The sequence below is a fragment of the Manis javanica genome, chromosome 11 (genome assembly GCF_040802235.1).
Source record: "Manis javanica isolate MJ-LG chromosome 11, MJ_LKY, whole genome shotgun sequence".
Lineage (NCBI taxonomy): Eukaryota > Metazoa > Chordata > Mammalia > Pholidota > Manidae > Manis > Manis javanica.
This window is the reverse complement of record NC_133166.1, coordinates 26,980,998-26,993,622: the sequence shown is the minus strand read 5'-3', so window position 1 is coordinate 26,993,622 and position 12,625 is coordinate 26,980,998. Positions and strand designations below refer to the sequence as shown.

Below are 12,625 nucleotides of genomic sequence, written 5' to 3'. Positions count from 1 at the left end.
GGGAGCAGCAGCTGATGTTTATTGGGGATCAATCCCTGTGCCAGAATTTGGGGGTTTTGACCCCTGCATGTTCTGCCTCAACTTCAGTCGTCGCTGTTGTACTCTGAAGACAGGCCCTGCAGCAGGGGCAGGGACATGGAGTGCCGGTCAGGGTCCCTAGGACCCACGCCCTGGGCTCCTGGTGGGGAACCGCGGGGGTTGAAGAGCCAGTTCTCTGCCAGGATTGGGGATAGTCACAGCTTGACTTGTGCCCTGGTCTGTCTGCTTTCCTGGTCCCTCCCTCTGGTGTTGTGCTATGCCCACCCATCACCAGGACCATGCTTCCATCTCACCTCCCCCGGCTCTCTCACTCTGACCCCCGCTTATGGTCCAGTGTGGAGTTGCAGGTGCCCCACACATTCCTGGGCTATACTCCCCATGCCCTCTCCCCCTCCACCTTACCTATCCCTCTCATCTTCATTACCCTTAGCAGTACCTGACAACATCTGGGACCCCCTTCAGAAGGGGTTTCAGCCTTTGTAGGAGAATCTGGTGAGTCTGTTCTCTGGCCCTTCCTGGGGAGGTGGTGTTGGTGAGGCTAGGACAGACGGGGTTATATCAGCAACTTTGAGGGTATTGGCTGGGGCTTGAGTTGGGGCCAGAGGTGGCATGGTGTTGAAGTTGGGTCTAACCCATTTGGCCCCGTGGGGCAGTGGGTCCTTGGTCAGGGGCTTCTGTGGTCCTACCACTCCTTTGGGCTGCAGTGAAAACTTGAGGCAGGAGAAGGCAATAGGCAGCGACCGTTGTAACCGGAGCTGCTGGGCCTCATGGGCTGTAGGTAGCAGCCCTCGCTGCAGCCAGGAACAGGAGAAGACCTGGTAGATGACATAGATGCTGTGGTGCTTCGGAGCCAGGGAAGAGTCTGATGTAGGCTCACTTGCCCTGGTGGCAGCAGCAGGAAGGTCACCTTCTTGCACAGGCCACCCATGTGCAGGCGGATCTGGCGGGGCTGCCCATCCAACAGTCGCATTTCTTCATAGGCTGTCTCTGCTCGGCCATTTGGTGAGTATTCCTAAGTGCAGTGGGCACAGGCAATGTCAGACCCTGTCTGCTCCAGGAGGTTTGGTAGCAGCCCCACTGGTTGTAGCACCCACTGGCCCTGCCAACCTGGTAAAGGTAGGCGGGTGTGGCCTGCGCGGGACTGTTTAACTAGCACACCCAGTAGGTCATAGCAGGCTGCATCTGACAGGAAAGGCACTGCCACTACATTGGGCCCAAAGTGCTCCTTGATAACCTGCAGGTGGCCAGTTTATAGGTCAGGAACTGAGTTAGGGAAAGGAGTTACCTGATAGCCTTCTCTCTGTTGACCCTCCAACTGTTCACTGGTTGATAGTATCTCTACAACTGCTCAGACTGTTAGGCCTCTTACTTACCTCCCAGTTCCCTCCTGTAGCAAAACCTTGAATGTCTCCTATGTTCCAGACTCTGTTAAAAGACTCATAAAATAATGAAAGTTTGTCCTTGACCTAATAATAGGTTGTCCTAAAGAGCTCAGTCTAATGGAGAGACAAAAATGTAAACAGTAGTCAGCTCAGTAAGAAAGTAAGGTGTGGAGGAGACAAGAAGTAATATAACAGACTTTGTCTTTGACAGGAAAGGAACCAAGAAGGTTTCTAGGTGGTAATACTTGAGCTTTGAAGGAATTAGGTAGGAGAATGGTCAATCCAGGCAGAGGGTAGAGTCAGTGGAAAAAATCTAAATTTACAAACTAAGATGGGTACATTCAGGAACATGTAATTTCATATTGCTTAAATGTAGTGTATGAAGAAGGACACAGGAACTAGATTATAAAAGGTCTTGAGGGTAGCTAAGTGATGGGGAATTTTGTCCTGAGGGCAGTGGGAAGCCACTTGAAGGGCTCTGGCTAGGAGGGGCAGGATCAGAAAGGCATTTTTGAAAGCTAATTTTGATAGGAAGACATAAATAAGGAGAGAGAGATCAGTTAAGAATATTGTAATACTTCAGGGAGGATGAGGTGAGGCCTTGAACTAAAATAGTGGGGGAAGATACTTAGGTTGTAAAATTAATAGAACTTGGTCACTTAATGGGTATGGGAAAAGGAATCCTGAAAGATTATTCTTAGGTAATTGATTAGATGGTTGATGTCATTAACCAAGAATGGTTATTCAAAAGTAGATTTGGAATGTCCATTCTTAAAACTAACTATAACTCCTTAGTATATACACTTCCTGCTGTAGCTGCAGGGCATAGTTCTTTTAGCTATTAGAGGCCTCAAATGCTAGTTCAGTATGCTTTTAGGGATTCCAGTTCCTCTTGGTTTTGTCCTTTTCTTGGCCTTTTGGGCTTGGTAACCACTTCTGGAAAGTTAAACATTGTGACCAACTGGGAAACCCTGTAGAATTCTCTCTAGTAATTGTACTTAGGCATGATCTCGACTCGTCCAGGATACTATTGGGTGAGACTTCTGTTAGGGAGCTCGCAAAATTCCCTCTTTGGGTCCCTTTCATCTTTGAGACCTGTTCTTAAAATGCTGTATGCTCTGTTCCCCTCCCCAGGCACTAATCCCCACATGTCTGAGTCCCTACTGATGGCATTGCCCACTCTGCAGGCTTTCTGATAGAATTCCCTAGTGGTCCCTTAAGGCTGATCTGTTTTTGCTACACAAAGCTGTTTGAGAAGTACTGTCCCTTAGCATAAGAGGAGGGTAGCTAACTGATGGAGTTCTGTCTGTACTTAGCTTTTTGTCACCTAGCTAGGGAAATAACCGGTGTTCTTTTTGATCTGCATGGAAGAATTTTACATCATTCCTTGTCCTTTGCTTCACTGAGACATGGAACACTTTCTTTTGGGTGGGGCCTCCGGCTGAAGAACAGAGCTCTAAGAAGGGCCAGTTGGGTTGCAGGGGTGAGAGCAGAGCACTGGTGGGTAGGCATTTTTGTGTAGAATGTTTTGCTCCATGACAATGAAAGCATGGTCACCTAGCTTAACTTCAGAATCCTACTCTAGCTGCTTTTTTGGTGCCTGGGGTCCTATATAAATAAGACAAATGGGAGTGTGTCCCATAGAGGTCCCTCTAATAGGAATGTGACATTTAAAATACCTGGTTCTTAGGGTCCAAATTTCTGCTCAAATGTGAATCTCTGACTTAACTAGAGACTCTTGCCCAGAATATAGCATGAATTTGCCATGGGCATTTATTAGGTAGCTCCTCTTTATTATGCTTGAGAGCCCTGGTGATTATCCTAAAATAGGAAAAATAAGGCGCTCAGGTCTATGCTAGGGTGACTGTTCTGGTAGAGTCACCATTTGAAACCACTACCTGTTCCCACTCCACTTTTACTTCTGGGTGAAAGTTCTGTGGAACTTACAGGTCTGCAAATTTTGATGTCTTAGGGGCAGCCCAGGAAATTGATGGTATGGAAGATTATCTTCCTGGATATTCCCTGGCTAGTTTGAATTCTGAATTCAAAGCTCTTAAGCCACATTCTGTTTACCCAGATGTGTACAAAGTGCCCAATGAACTGTCAGCAGTTCTAGAGAGGAATGGTGTCCTCACTCAATGGTGTCCTTGAATTTGCCACACACTGCCAGTGGTTTACCCTGCATGTCTCTACCCTGAGTTTCCTCACAATTTTTCATTTAAATAGGACAGGGAGTTTTTCTGATACTCAGAGATGGAGTAGCTTTCTATCAGGTGAAGACCCCATTTAATTTCAACCAAATTTTTATTGATCCAAGCTAAGACCAAGCTTCTACACTGCCGAACCCAGGCCCTCTAGTACTCGGGCTCTCCTGTTTCTGGTTCCCTGGGAAGCTGACCTTTGTGGTTGAGCAGCTGCTCCATTTTGAATGGGATCTACATGCTATTAAAGCTGCCTTGAGTTTGATAGGCAGTACTTTAAGATGGTTGTTTGAAACTTGGTGGGCTGCCTTCTATGAATGCTTTAAGTTCACCCTCCTTCAGATCATAGAACCAGAAACTGATCCCTAAATTCTCCAACCTCAGAAATTACTGGCCGTTGAGATTTGGTGGGATTTCTTGGATACTTGGAACTCAGATCCAGCTGAGATCTGCCTGCTCCTGGCAATCTATTTTTTTTGGCTCAAAACCCAAATTTCTCATTCGGGAAGTTTCTCATTCGTGGAAGTTAAGGCAGAGGGAATGTCTGTGAAGAGCTCAAAATAACTCCCAGCTTCTTTGGAAAGTTTAAAAGGTCTTTCATGATTAGCCCCTGTATCTCTGACCTCATTCTCACTACTGCTCTTGGAACTCTGCTCTGGAGGACTATTTATAGTTCACAAACAGCTGTCTTTCTTTTTCTCCTCCTGGATTTTGCATGTGTTCTACCTTTAATTTGTATACTGTTCATTCACCCAACCCACCTACCTACCACTCATGATCTCATTCAGGTGTTTATTATGCACCATTTATGAATCAGGTATTCCTCTACCCTCTATGTGTGAATAACTCCTACTAGTCTAGCTAGAGGTCAGTGTCTCCAGGGAATCTTCCTGACCTAAGTCCTACCTCTGACTGTGCACACCTCTTTACTTTTACAGCTCCCTGTTGCTTTTCAAGGGAACTTGATGTCTTTGAGATTGTGACTAAGTTGGACAGTGTGTGCAGAGCAGTCAGTGCAGTGCCTTGCAGGTGAGCTCTAAGTAAAGTTAGTTATTCTTGCCTTCAGGCTTCCGCCCCTCTGCCCATGAGCTTATCAGACCCAGCGAGGTCACACTTCTGTTACTTCCTTCTTAGCCCTCTTACACTATCTACCTTATGCTTGATGAGCATCCAGGTGGTATCAACTTCATCCAGTGTTAGCAGGTGGGGGATACCATCCAACATGGTGAGGTGTGAGAGGGGTCAGGCAGGGCAGTGGCTGCTGCAGGAACCCTGAGCTGCCCAGAGAACTAAAGCCCAGGCCTTAGGCTGTGACCTACTGCAGCATGAGGTCATAGAGGTTCTGCTGGCTGAGGGGTCCTTGGGTGGGGAGAGGGCAGGCATTTCCTTAGCTTCACTCCAGTCCGTGGTCTTGCATCACCTATTATTCTGCTTTAGGGGAGGAAAATGCAGGTATTCATCAGGGTGAGTGTGTGAGGGTGTGTGTAGTTCTTGGTCTGAGTTCTTTAAGGAAACAGGATTAGGCCTCTCCTCCCTTCAGCAGCCTTCTTTAAGCAATTTGCTCTGCTATCTTGTAAGCTGCAGATGGCTTCGTGAACTTGGATCAGGGTCCTGAAGGACATACAGGAGAAGTATAGATCAGGACTTAAACTGAGAACCAAGCAGGTGTTCTCAACCTTGGGTATACTTAGGAATTACCTGGGAGCTTTAAAAATTAGTGATGCCTAAATCCTGCCCCCAGAGGTTCTGATTTAATCCGTCAGGAGTGTGTCTAGATACCAGGATTTCTAAAAGCCCCTCAGGCAATTCTAATGTGCAGCCTAGGTTGAAACCCATTGTTAGTGAGTGGGTTACACTTGGAGTGAAAGCCAGGTGTGTGTGTAGGAGGGTGCCCTGCTGAGGTGACAACATGGAGGATGAGAATGTAATTGGGATAGTGCTGCCTAGTAACTAGAAAGCACTTTCAGGAAGCCAGAATATCCAGGTAAATTTGAGGAAATTTGTCTTCATGCTTCACTCCCTGTCCTAGGCTGATCTGTGATCTAGTAAGTACTCTCCTAGTGTAGCACTAGTCTGTAGGATTTCCCCTGAATCTCTGTCCAGAGATCTCAACCTGGTGTTTTGCAGAAGAAGAGCGTTTTTTCCCCAGAGAAGAACCACTCTAGAGAGCTTTTCCAATAGCTGCTCTTCTACTCCATCTCTGATCTATCTAAATAGTCTTTCATTGAGTCCCTCTAGAAAATCTCCCATGTGCCCAGGAAGCCTCTTTTGGGGTGGGGAACAACCTTCCCTAACCCAGCCCAGCAGGTATAGCTATCTCACAAAGGGCCATTGTCTGAGCTGGGAGGGATAGCATAAGTATGGGGTACAGGGAAGGGTCCTACAGAAGAGAGTGTTGCTAAGAAGAGTTCCTAAAGGATATGTAACTGGCCTCAGCAGAGGGCAGATCTCCTTAGACAGAGCTAAGGGTATGGGTGCCAGGTCTTTGAGCAAAGGGGCCTGTGTTCTAGAAGGGGAATTAATATCAAATATATGTTGAACTCTTATGTGTTAGCGGCTGTGACAAACACTTTGAATGCATTATCTTACTACCTTTAGTAACCTCTTGAAGTACTATTATTTCCCCATTTTACAAGTGAATTAATAGGCTCAGGGAGATTAAATAAATTGTTGCAAGGCTTACAGTGAGTCAGTGGAGGATCTGGGATTCAAAGCCAGGTCTGCCTGTTTCCAGCTTGAACCACTAAACTGTGGTTAGCAAGGGGGGGCATCCTTCTGCTCGCCTGCGTGTGTGGTATGAGAGGTGTGTGCTAGATGCAAGTGCAGAGTGGTGTGGGGAGGAAATAGGCAGGAGAAGGGGAGTGCTGCAAGAGAGCAAACCAGAAACCCCAACCTTCTTGCTAAGACAAGTGCAACCAAGTCTATTCCTCTTAATGTCCCTTCATCACATTTTTTTATGGTGGTTGACAAGGAGAGGTCACCTGGTGTAGTGTATAGTTGGCCCCTCTCTTCCCTCCAGAGAGGAACTCTGAGATGACAGGGAGAGAAGAGAGACATGCACAAGGAAGGACAAGAGACCACAGACATGGGACGAAACTGGCAGTACAGGGAGACAGAGCTGCAGAGGCGCAGAGGCAGAGTTATTGACAAGCAGGCAGAGAACGATGCACATCCTATCCTGAGGAGCTTCCAGAGTTGGGGGGTGAGGGTTGATGGGCTTTTGGTGTAGCTGGGTGATGATCTTGTTTGGGTTTTGTTTGTAAAGGGAACTCAGATGGGAAATGGGTTCCTGATGGGCTCTTCAGCCAGAAGCCCCTACCTTCTGTCTTCTCCCTTTTGCTGCCTGATTATCATGATTCTCTAGGCTCCCTGAATTCCACCCTGCCATATCCTGACATTAGGTAAGCTTGTCTTTCCCTTGGGTCACAGAGTCTGAGACTGAAAGTTGCTGAAGGAAAACAGATGACAACTGAGTTCTGGATGGAGCTGATGAGCCCCAGGGCTGGGCTGATGGGCCCATATCCTGCTCGTGGGGTTTACTTTCAGTGTTGCATGTTCTGGGGTGTCCCTGGGAAAAAAAGACATAGATTATCTGCAGCATGTGAGGGGTGACCAGAGGGGAGAGTATGAAGGGAATAATCAGGTGGGGGCTGATGACCCAGAGAACATGAGGTTCTCTGCAGGGTCTCTAGATCAGTACAGAATAGTGTTGATAGCAAAGACTTCAGTGATAGAAAGTCCAAACAAGTCTCTATTTCTCTCAGGCTATGGGGATAATCATTCAAGGTTCCTAATTTGGAACCGTTTGGGACAGATGTGTTTTGTAATTCAGAATTTTTCAATTTTAGGAAGGGAATATAGTGCCTTTATCATGTATAAAGGAATACCCCAGTGAGATTCAGTGCCCTACAGTCACACACATGAGTATTTCTGCATTCTATGAATATTCACACCAAGATAAATAAATACTATCAATATAATTGTGATGTTTCAGGTCAGGTTTTGGGCCAAAATGATGAAAAAACTTATTTCTTCAGAGATGTTTTTTATTTTGGGTTATGGGCTTACAAGTGTTCTCAGGTTGTGTGGAGTAAAGCCGATAAAGCCTTCTGAACACATCACATGGTCAGTACGTCTACAGTCTCAATCCTAAACAATACAGATGTCCAAGGGGGTGGGTTTTGGCTTGAAGAAAGAAATGTCTTAGATGAACAGTGTACAGCTTTGCTATCAGCTGCCTTGGGGAGTTGTGCACAACAGGGAGCGAAGATGCCTTAGAAGAGAGGCTTCCTGTGGTGGGATGGTGACAACTCATTGCTTATGAACATTGGCAGCATAGGATTTCCCTTTTTGTGTACCAGAGGGGAATGACAAAAACAGTGTGTATGGGTGTGTATGTGTGACAGGACTGTCACATATGCCTTTCTTTATAATAAAGTTGTAATAAATATCTTACTGCATACATCTTTGTTCACATCTCTATTTTGTTAGATAGATTTATTGAAGAGGAATGCCCAAGAGAAGTATCTTAAAGACTTGTGATCCGTTAGCATTAGGATTTTGTCATAATTTTCCACAAAGGCATTGCCTGGAAAGGGCTTTTTAACTCAGAACTTCATGAAAAAGATTAGTCTTGAGAATGACTGAGGACCTACACGCTATTTGAGGAAAATGTAGATTTCCTTCTCGTCCACCTGGCTTCAGTGTGACAACACCTGAAAATTATGCAGAGCTTCTGGGCCATTTCTTCAGTTCTTTGCAGTGAGAACCTGGTGAGAGCCCATGTGACCCTGGACAGGGCATCACCTGCTTTTCCAGATTGGCAGCCTCTTCTGTGAAGTAGCCCTATTGCTTGGCCCAGCTGTCTGTGCTAAGTGGTCAGCATGGCACCTGGCTTCAGGTCTTCACAGCTAACTCCCAGACCTGAGGTTCAGACAGTTCCTGGAGAGCTCAGGTCTGCCTGCACAGCCTGCAGTTTTTTCTGACCTCATAACAGTGACTCTCTGCCTTCTGTGTGAGAATTATACTGGTTCTGGACTCCATGCTGTTGTGAAAGAGCTTTTGTGCAATGTCCTTTCCAGTGTGGAGTCAGCTGAAAGCCATCCCCCTGTTGGGCAACACCATGATACTGCCTTTGCAATAACTGTGCTGGCAGCCACAGCAATGTTAAATACTCTTATTCCATCCTACCGCACCAACATCACAGGCTTCTAGTGATGTTGGCTAGGACAGGTGGGAGCGCTGAGGAGGATTCCATTTAAGAATTCTACGTTTCTGTCTGAGGATGCACAAAAGGGCAGATTGGTAGGAGACCACAGTGACGCTGGACCTCAGGCAAGGTGGTCAAGTGGTTACAGTGATTTTCTGGGCTATCAAACTTGCTTCAGTTGGACCCCTGACCCCTGAAGCTGCAAGCCCAGGAGAAGTTCTAGCCATTAGTTCTTGAGACTTTGGCAGGGGTAGAGGGAATAATGATTCCACATGAGACCAAATGGATTCTATGAATTGGAAATATCTTACAGATTGGTGTCCTGGACAACATTGGGACCCCGAGGCACATTATCCAGAGTCTCAGAAGGTGGGGGATAAACCTCTAACTCCTTTCCTAAGGACAGGCTGAAAATAACATGGCTCCAGGAATAGAGAGGGCTGTGATCCCAGATAAATACTTGTCTCCAGAGGCAATGTCACTCTTCCCAGAGCCTCAGATCCAGGATTTATAGAGGAGCTTTTGTCTGAGAACTTGGGCAGACTTGTTCTTCTCAGGGGAAGAGCGCAGTTCTGTTTAAGTTAAATCTTGTGTGCTATGATCCTATGACAATTCCTGATCTCCTTTTAATTTCCCACGCATGATAATATGTAGCCCCCTGACTCTTCCCAAGCAGGATACATGTCTACGCCAAAATTTACAGATGCTAGTGGTACACATAGTAGGGGTTTCACAGCAAATATCTATTGAGAGATTATCAGTCCCATGCAGCTAATGGGACAAAAATGACAATCCATACCTCCAGGCCCCAGTCTGTCTTCTGAATGCCTCCCACCTCCATTCCCAAGCTCCATTGTTTCCACTGCCCATTAGAATTGGCTTTTTCTGAACATGAAGGTTTCCAGAAGCCGATCCCTGATCTGCTTGGTGCGGATCCCATAGATGAGAGGGTTGAGGGCAGGTGGCAGCAGCAAATAGATATTAGAGAGAAGGATGTGCACCGGCTTTGGGACAGTGTTACGACCAAAGCGGTGTGTGAGGTAGGAGAAGAGACCAGGTACGTAGAAGGCCAGAATGACACAGATATGGGAGCTACATGTACCAAAGGCCTTGGCACGGGCCTCCCAGGTAGGTAGCCTGAGCACAGTGTGGGCAATGAGCCCATAAGAGCCAGAGATGCCTAGAATATCTATCCCTGACACAGCCAGCGAAAGAGCCAGCCCATACAAGTTGTTGGCCTGTGTGTCCCCCACCACCAGCTCCACCACTGCCATGTGTGCACAGTAGGCATGGTCTATGCTCTTGGCTCGGAAGTGCTCAAATCGTGCCACCAGCAGAGGGAAAGGCACAACAATAGCCACAGCTCTCAGGGCCAGTGTTATAGCTGCATGGACCACACGGGCTTTGGTGACTAGGATTGGGTAGTGCAGTGGGCGGCCTATTGCCACAGCACGATCACAGGCCATGGCCAGGAGCACACCAGATTCCACGGCAGTCAGTGTGTGGACAAAGAACATCTGGACGAGGCAGGTGGCGTATGGCACAGGCCGGGGCCCAAGCCACAGCACAGCCAGCAGTCCTGGGCCTACGGACGTGGCTAAGGCCAGGTCTGTGGCTGCCAGTGTGGCCAGGAGTAGAAATACAGGCTGTTGCAGTGTGGAATCTGTCTGCACCACTGCCAGCAGTGCTCCATTGCCCATCAGGGCCAGCAGATACATGGGCCCAAAGACCAGTGTCAGCCAGGCCTGGGCACCCCCTAGCCCTGGGATGCCAGTCAGTATGAAAAAGGCTGGGCGTGGGAGGGTGGTGTTGAGCTGTGAAGCTTCTGCCATCCTGGGAGAGGTGGCAAAACTTTAGGACTCATGGGGCATGTCTCCTGATAGGGGAAGGACAAAGGAAGAGGTTTTGGGGGTGTCACAGTGGCACAGAACCATCCATGGGATATGTGTAGGGGTACTGCAGGGCTAGGGGAACACAAGGTTATGACCTTTGGTTGGGGTTTTGGATGGATAATCAAATCACAACCCTGGTTAGGATGGGAAAGTCCTTTGTGCCTGAAGGATCATGAGTGTTGTAGGGGGCAAAATGGGGGACTGATAGTGAGGAAGGGGTGCTCACTGCTGCAGTGGATGGTACAGCTAGAGTTCTCCAGTTGGAGGTCACTTGAGAGTGGGGTTGAGATGAATATTCTTCTTTGGGGTCTGAGGAGAGTCAGTCCAGTCTCTGTAGCCAGGAGAGAAAGCCTGTGCTGGGTGGGGATCCAGCCTTAGGCTGGTCCTGTCCCTGACTGTGCATCCTTAGGCAGAACCCAGGGCCTCAGCTTCCTCAGCTCTACAGTGCAGTGGTGTGGGGTGGGCACAATGATCTTAAGTGCCATCCAGTTTTCACAGTCTGGGCACTAGCCCTCCAAGAAGGGGGATAATAGAAAGGGAGCAACAGGAGGAGGAGGCGATGGGAACTGGGGTGAAGCTGGAAGCTGATGTGATGGGAGAACACCTGGTGGGTTTTGGGGATGCTTACGTTATTCTTGGTGCTGAAGTAGTGAACTTGAACACGGGCTGGACAGTTGCAGCTGGGCCTGGGAAGCCATGGAAAAAGATAGTAGCAAAAAAAGGAACTTCTTTGTCTCCTCTCCTTCTTCACAATCCAGAAGGGGTCCCACTAGAGTCTCATTCCTGGGGTGCCAGACGCAGTGGAGGGGACAGAGAAGGAGGAAATGGTACTCAACCCAGAGTAGCAGCCGCAAGAGGAAAAAGCATCTCTGATGTTGGAGAAGGCAGAGTGAGGAGAACTGGTTCCTCCTGGAATCCAGCCCATGGCAGAAGCTTACCCAGCCTTGCGTGGGTGCTGACAGAGGAGGAAAGCAAGAACAGAAGCCTGGCTGGGGAGGGTTCTGCGCACTGCACCGCCTGCTGGCAGATGTTCTTCCCTTTGCCCGCCTGGCGGGCCCTTTTGTGGCCATTCTGCCTGCTTCCCTCAGCACCCTTCCCCCGCCCACCTGTGCCGCATTAACTCTTCCCTGCGGGCTTTGTTCCCTGCTGATCTATGACTCAGGAAGTCGAATAAGGAGGTAGAAGGGAAGGTATCAGGAGAGAGACTGATGGGAATGAACAATGTGAGGAGGAGGAGCACTTCCTCTGGTAGGTCTTTGCTGACTCCCTAAAGTCTGGAGAAAATACCTTGCTTCATTCTGTAGTAGCCCTGGACCCCTCTTTTGTAATTACTCCTCTCTCTTTCCCCATTAGACTGAGTTACAAGCAGTATTATTAGCCCAGTATCTCCACTCTCATCATAATGCCTGGCATGTAGTTGTCTATGAATAAGTATTTCTTGTAATTGTAGGATAGAACTGCTGGCTCAAACAGGATTTGCTGAGTAACAGGGGCTCCTGCATTTTCAAGAGCCTTAGGTATCCATGGAGATGAGAAAGAATTACCATCAACTATGAGTCTACTGAGTGCGATTCTTTCTGCTATAAAGAGACATATTCTAAAAACCATCACACCGTGCAAGGTAAAGCAATAAAAAACACGGAGCTTATGGGAAAAATGGGAGTAGGGGCACGACATTCAAAAACTTCATCAGCGACCACATTTTAAAAAGGTGAGGAACCTAATAAAAATGGTAGTACCGTTTTACACGTGTTAAATGGTTAGAAAGTATACAAATACAATAAATACGACGCTTCAGTTTTGCTTGCGGAAGTGAGCCTCGGATGCAGCTTGTGAATTACCCGGAAGTGGCCGGAGAGACCACAGTAGTCTCTGCTTACCTACTGTCCCGCTCCCGCGGTT

At 47.7% G+C, this 12,625-nt stretch overlaps 2 protein-coding genes across 2 annotated transcripts; both read right to left on the bottom strand.

The window, feature by feature from the left end:
* Positions 1-83: 83 nt before the first annotated feature.
* Positions 84-4,846, bottom strand: C11H11orf42 (chromosome 11 C11orf42 homolog). Its single transcript, XM_036996472.2, is given in 4 exon segments — positions 84-212; positions 471-880; positions 883-1,273; positions 4,775-4,846. Coding segments are annotated over 4 exon segments (1,002 nt in total).
* A 4,854-nt stretch (positions 4,847-9,700) lies between these two features.
* OR52W1 (olfactory receptor family 52 subfamily W member 1) lies at positions 9,701-10,663 on the bottom strand. Its single transcript, XM_017666878.2, has one exon. It carries the CDS (start codon positions 10,661-10,663, stop codon positions 9,701-9,703), a length of 963 nt encoding a protein of 320 aa, XP_017522367.2.
* Between the last annotated feature and the right edge of the window lie 1,962 nt (positions 10,664-12,625).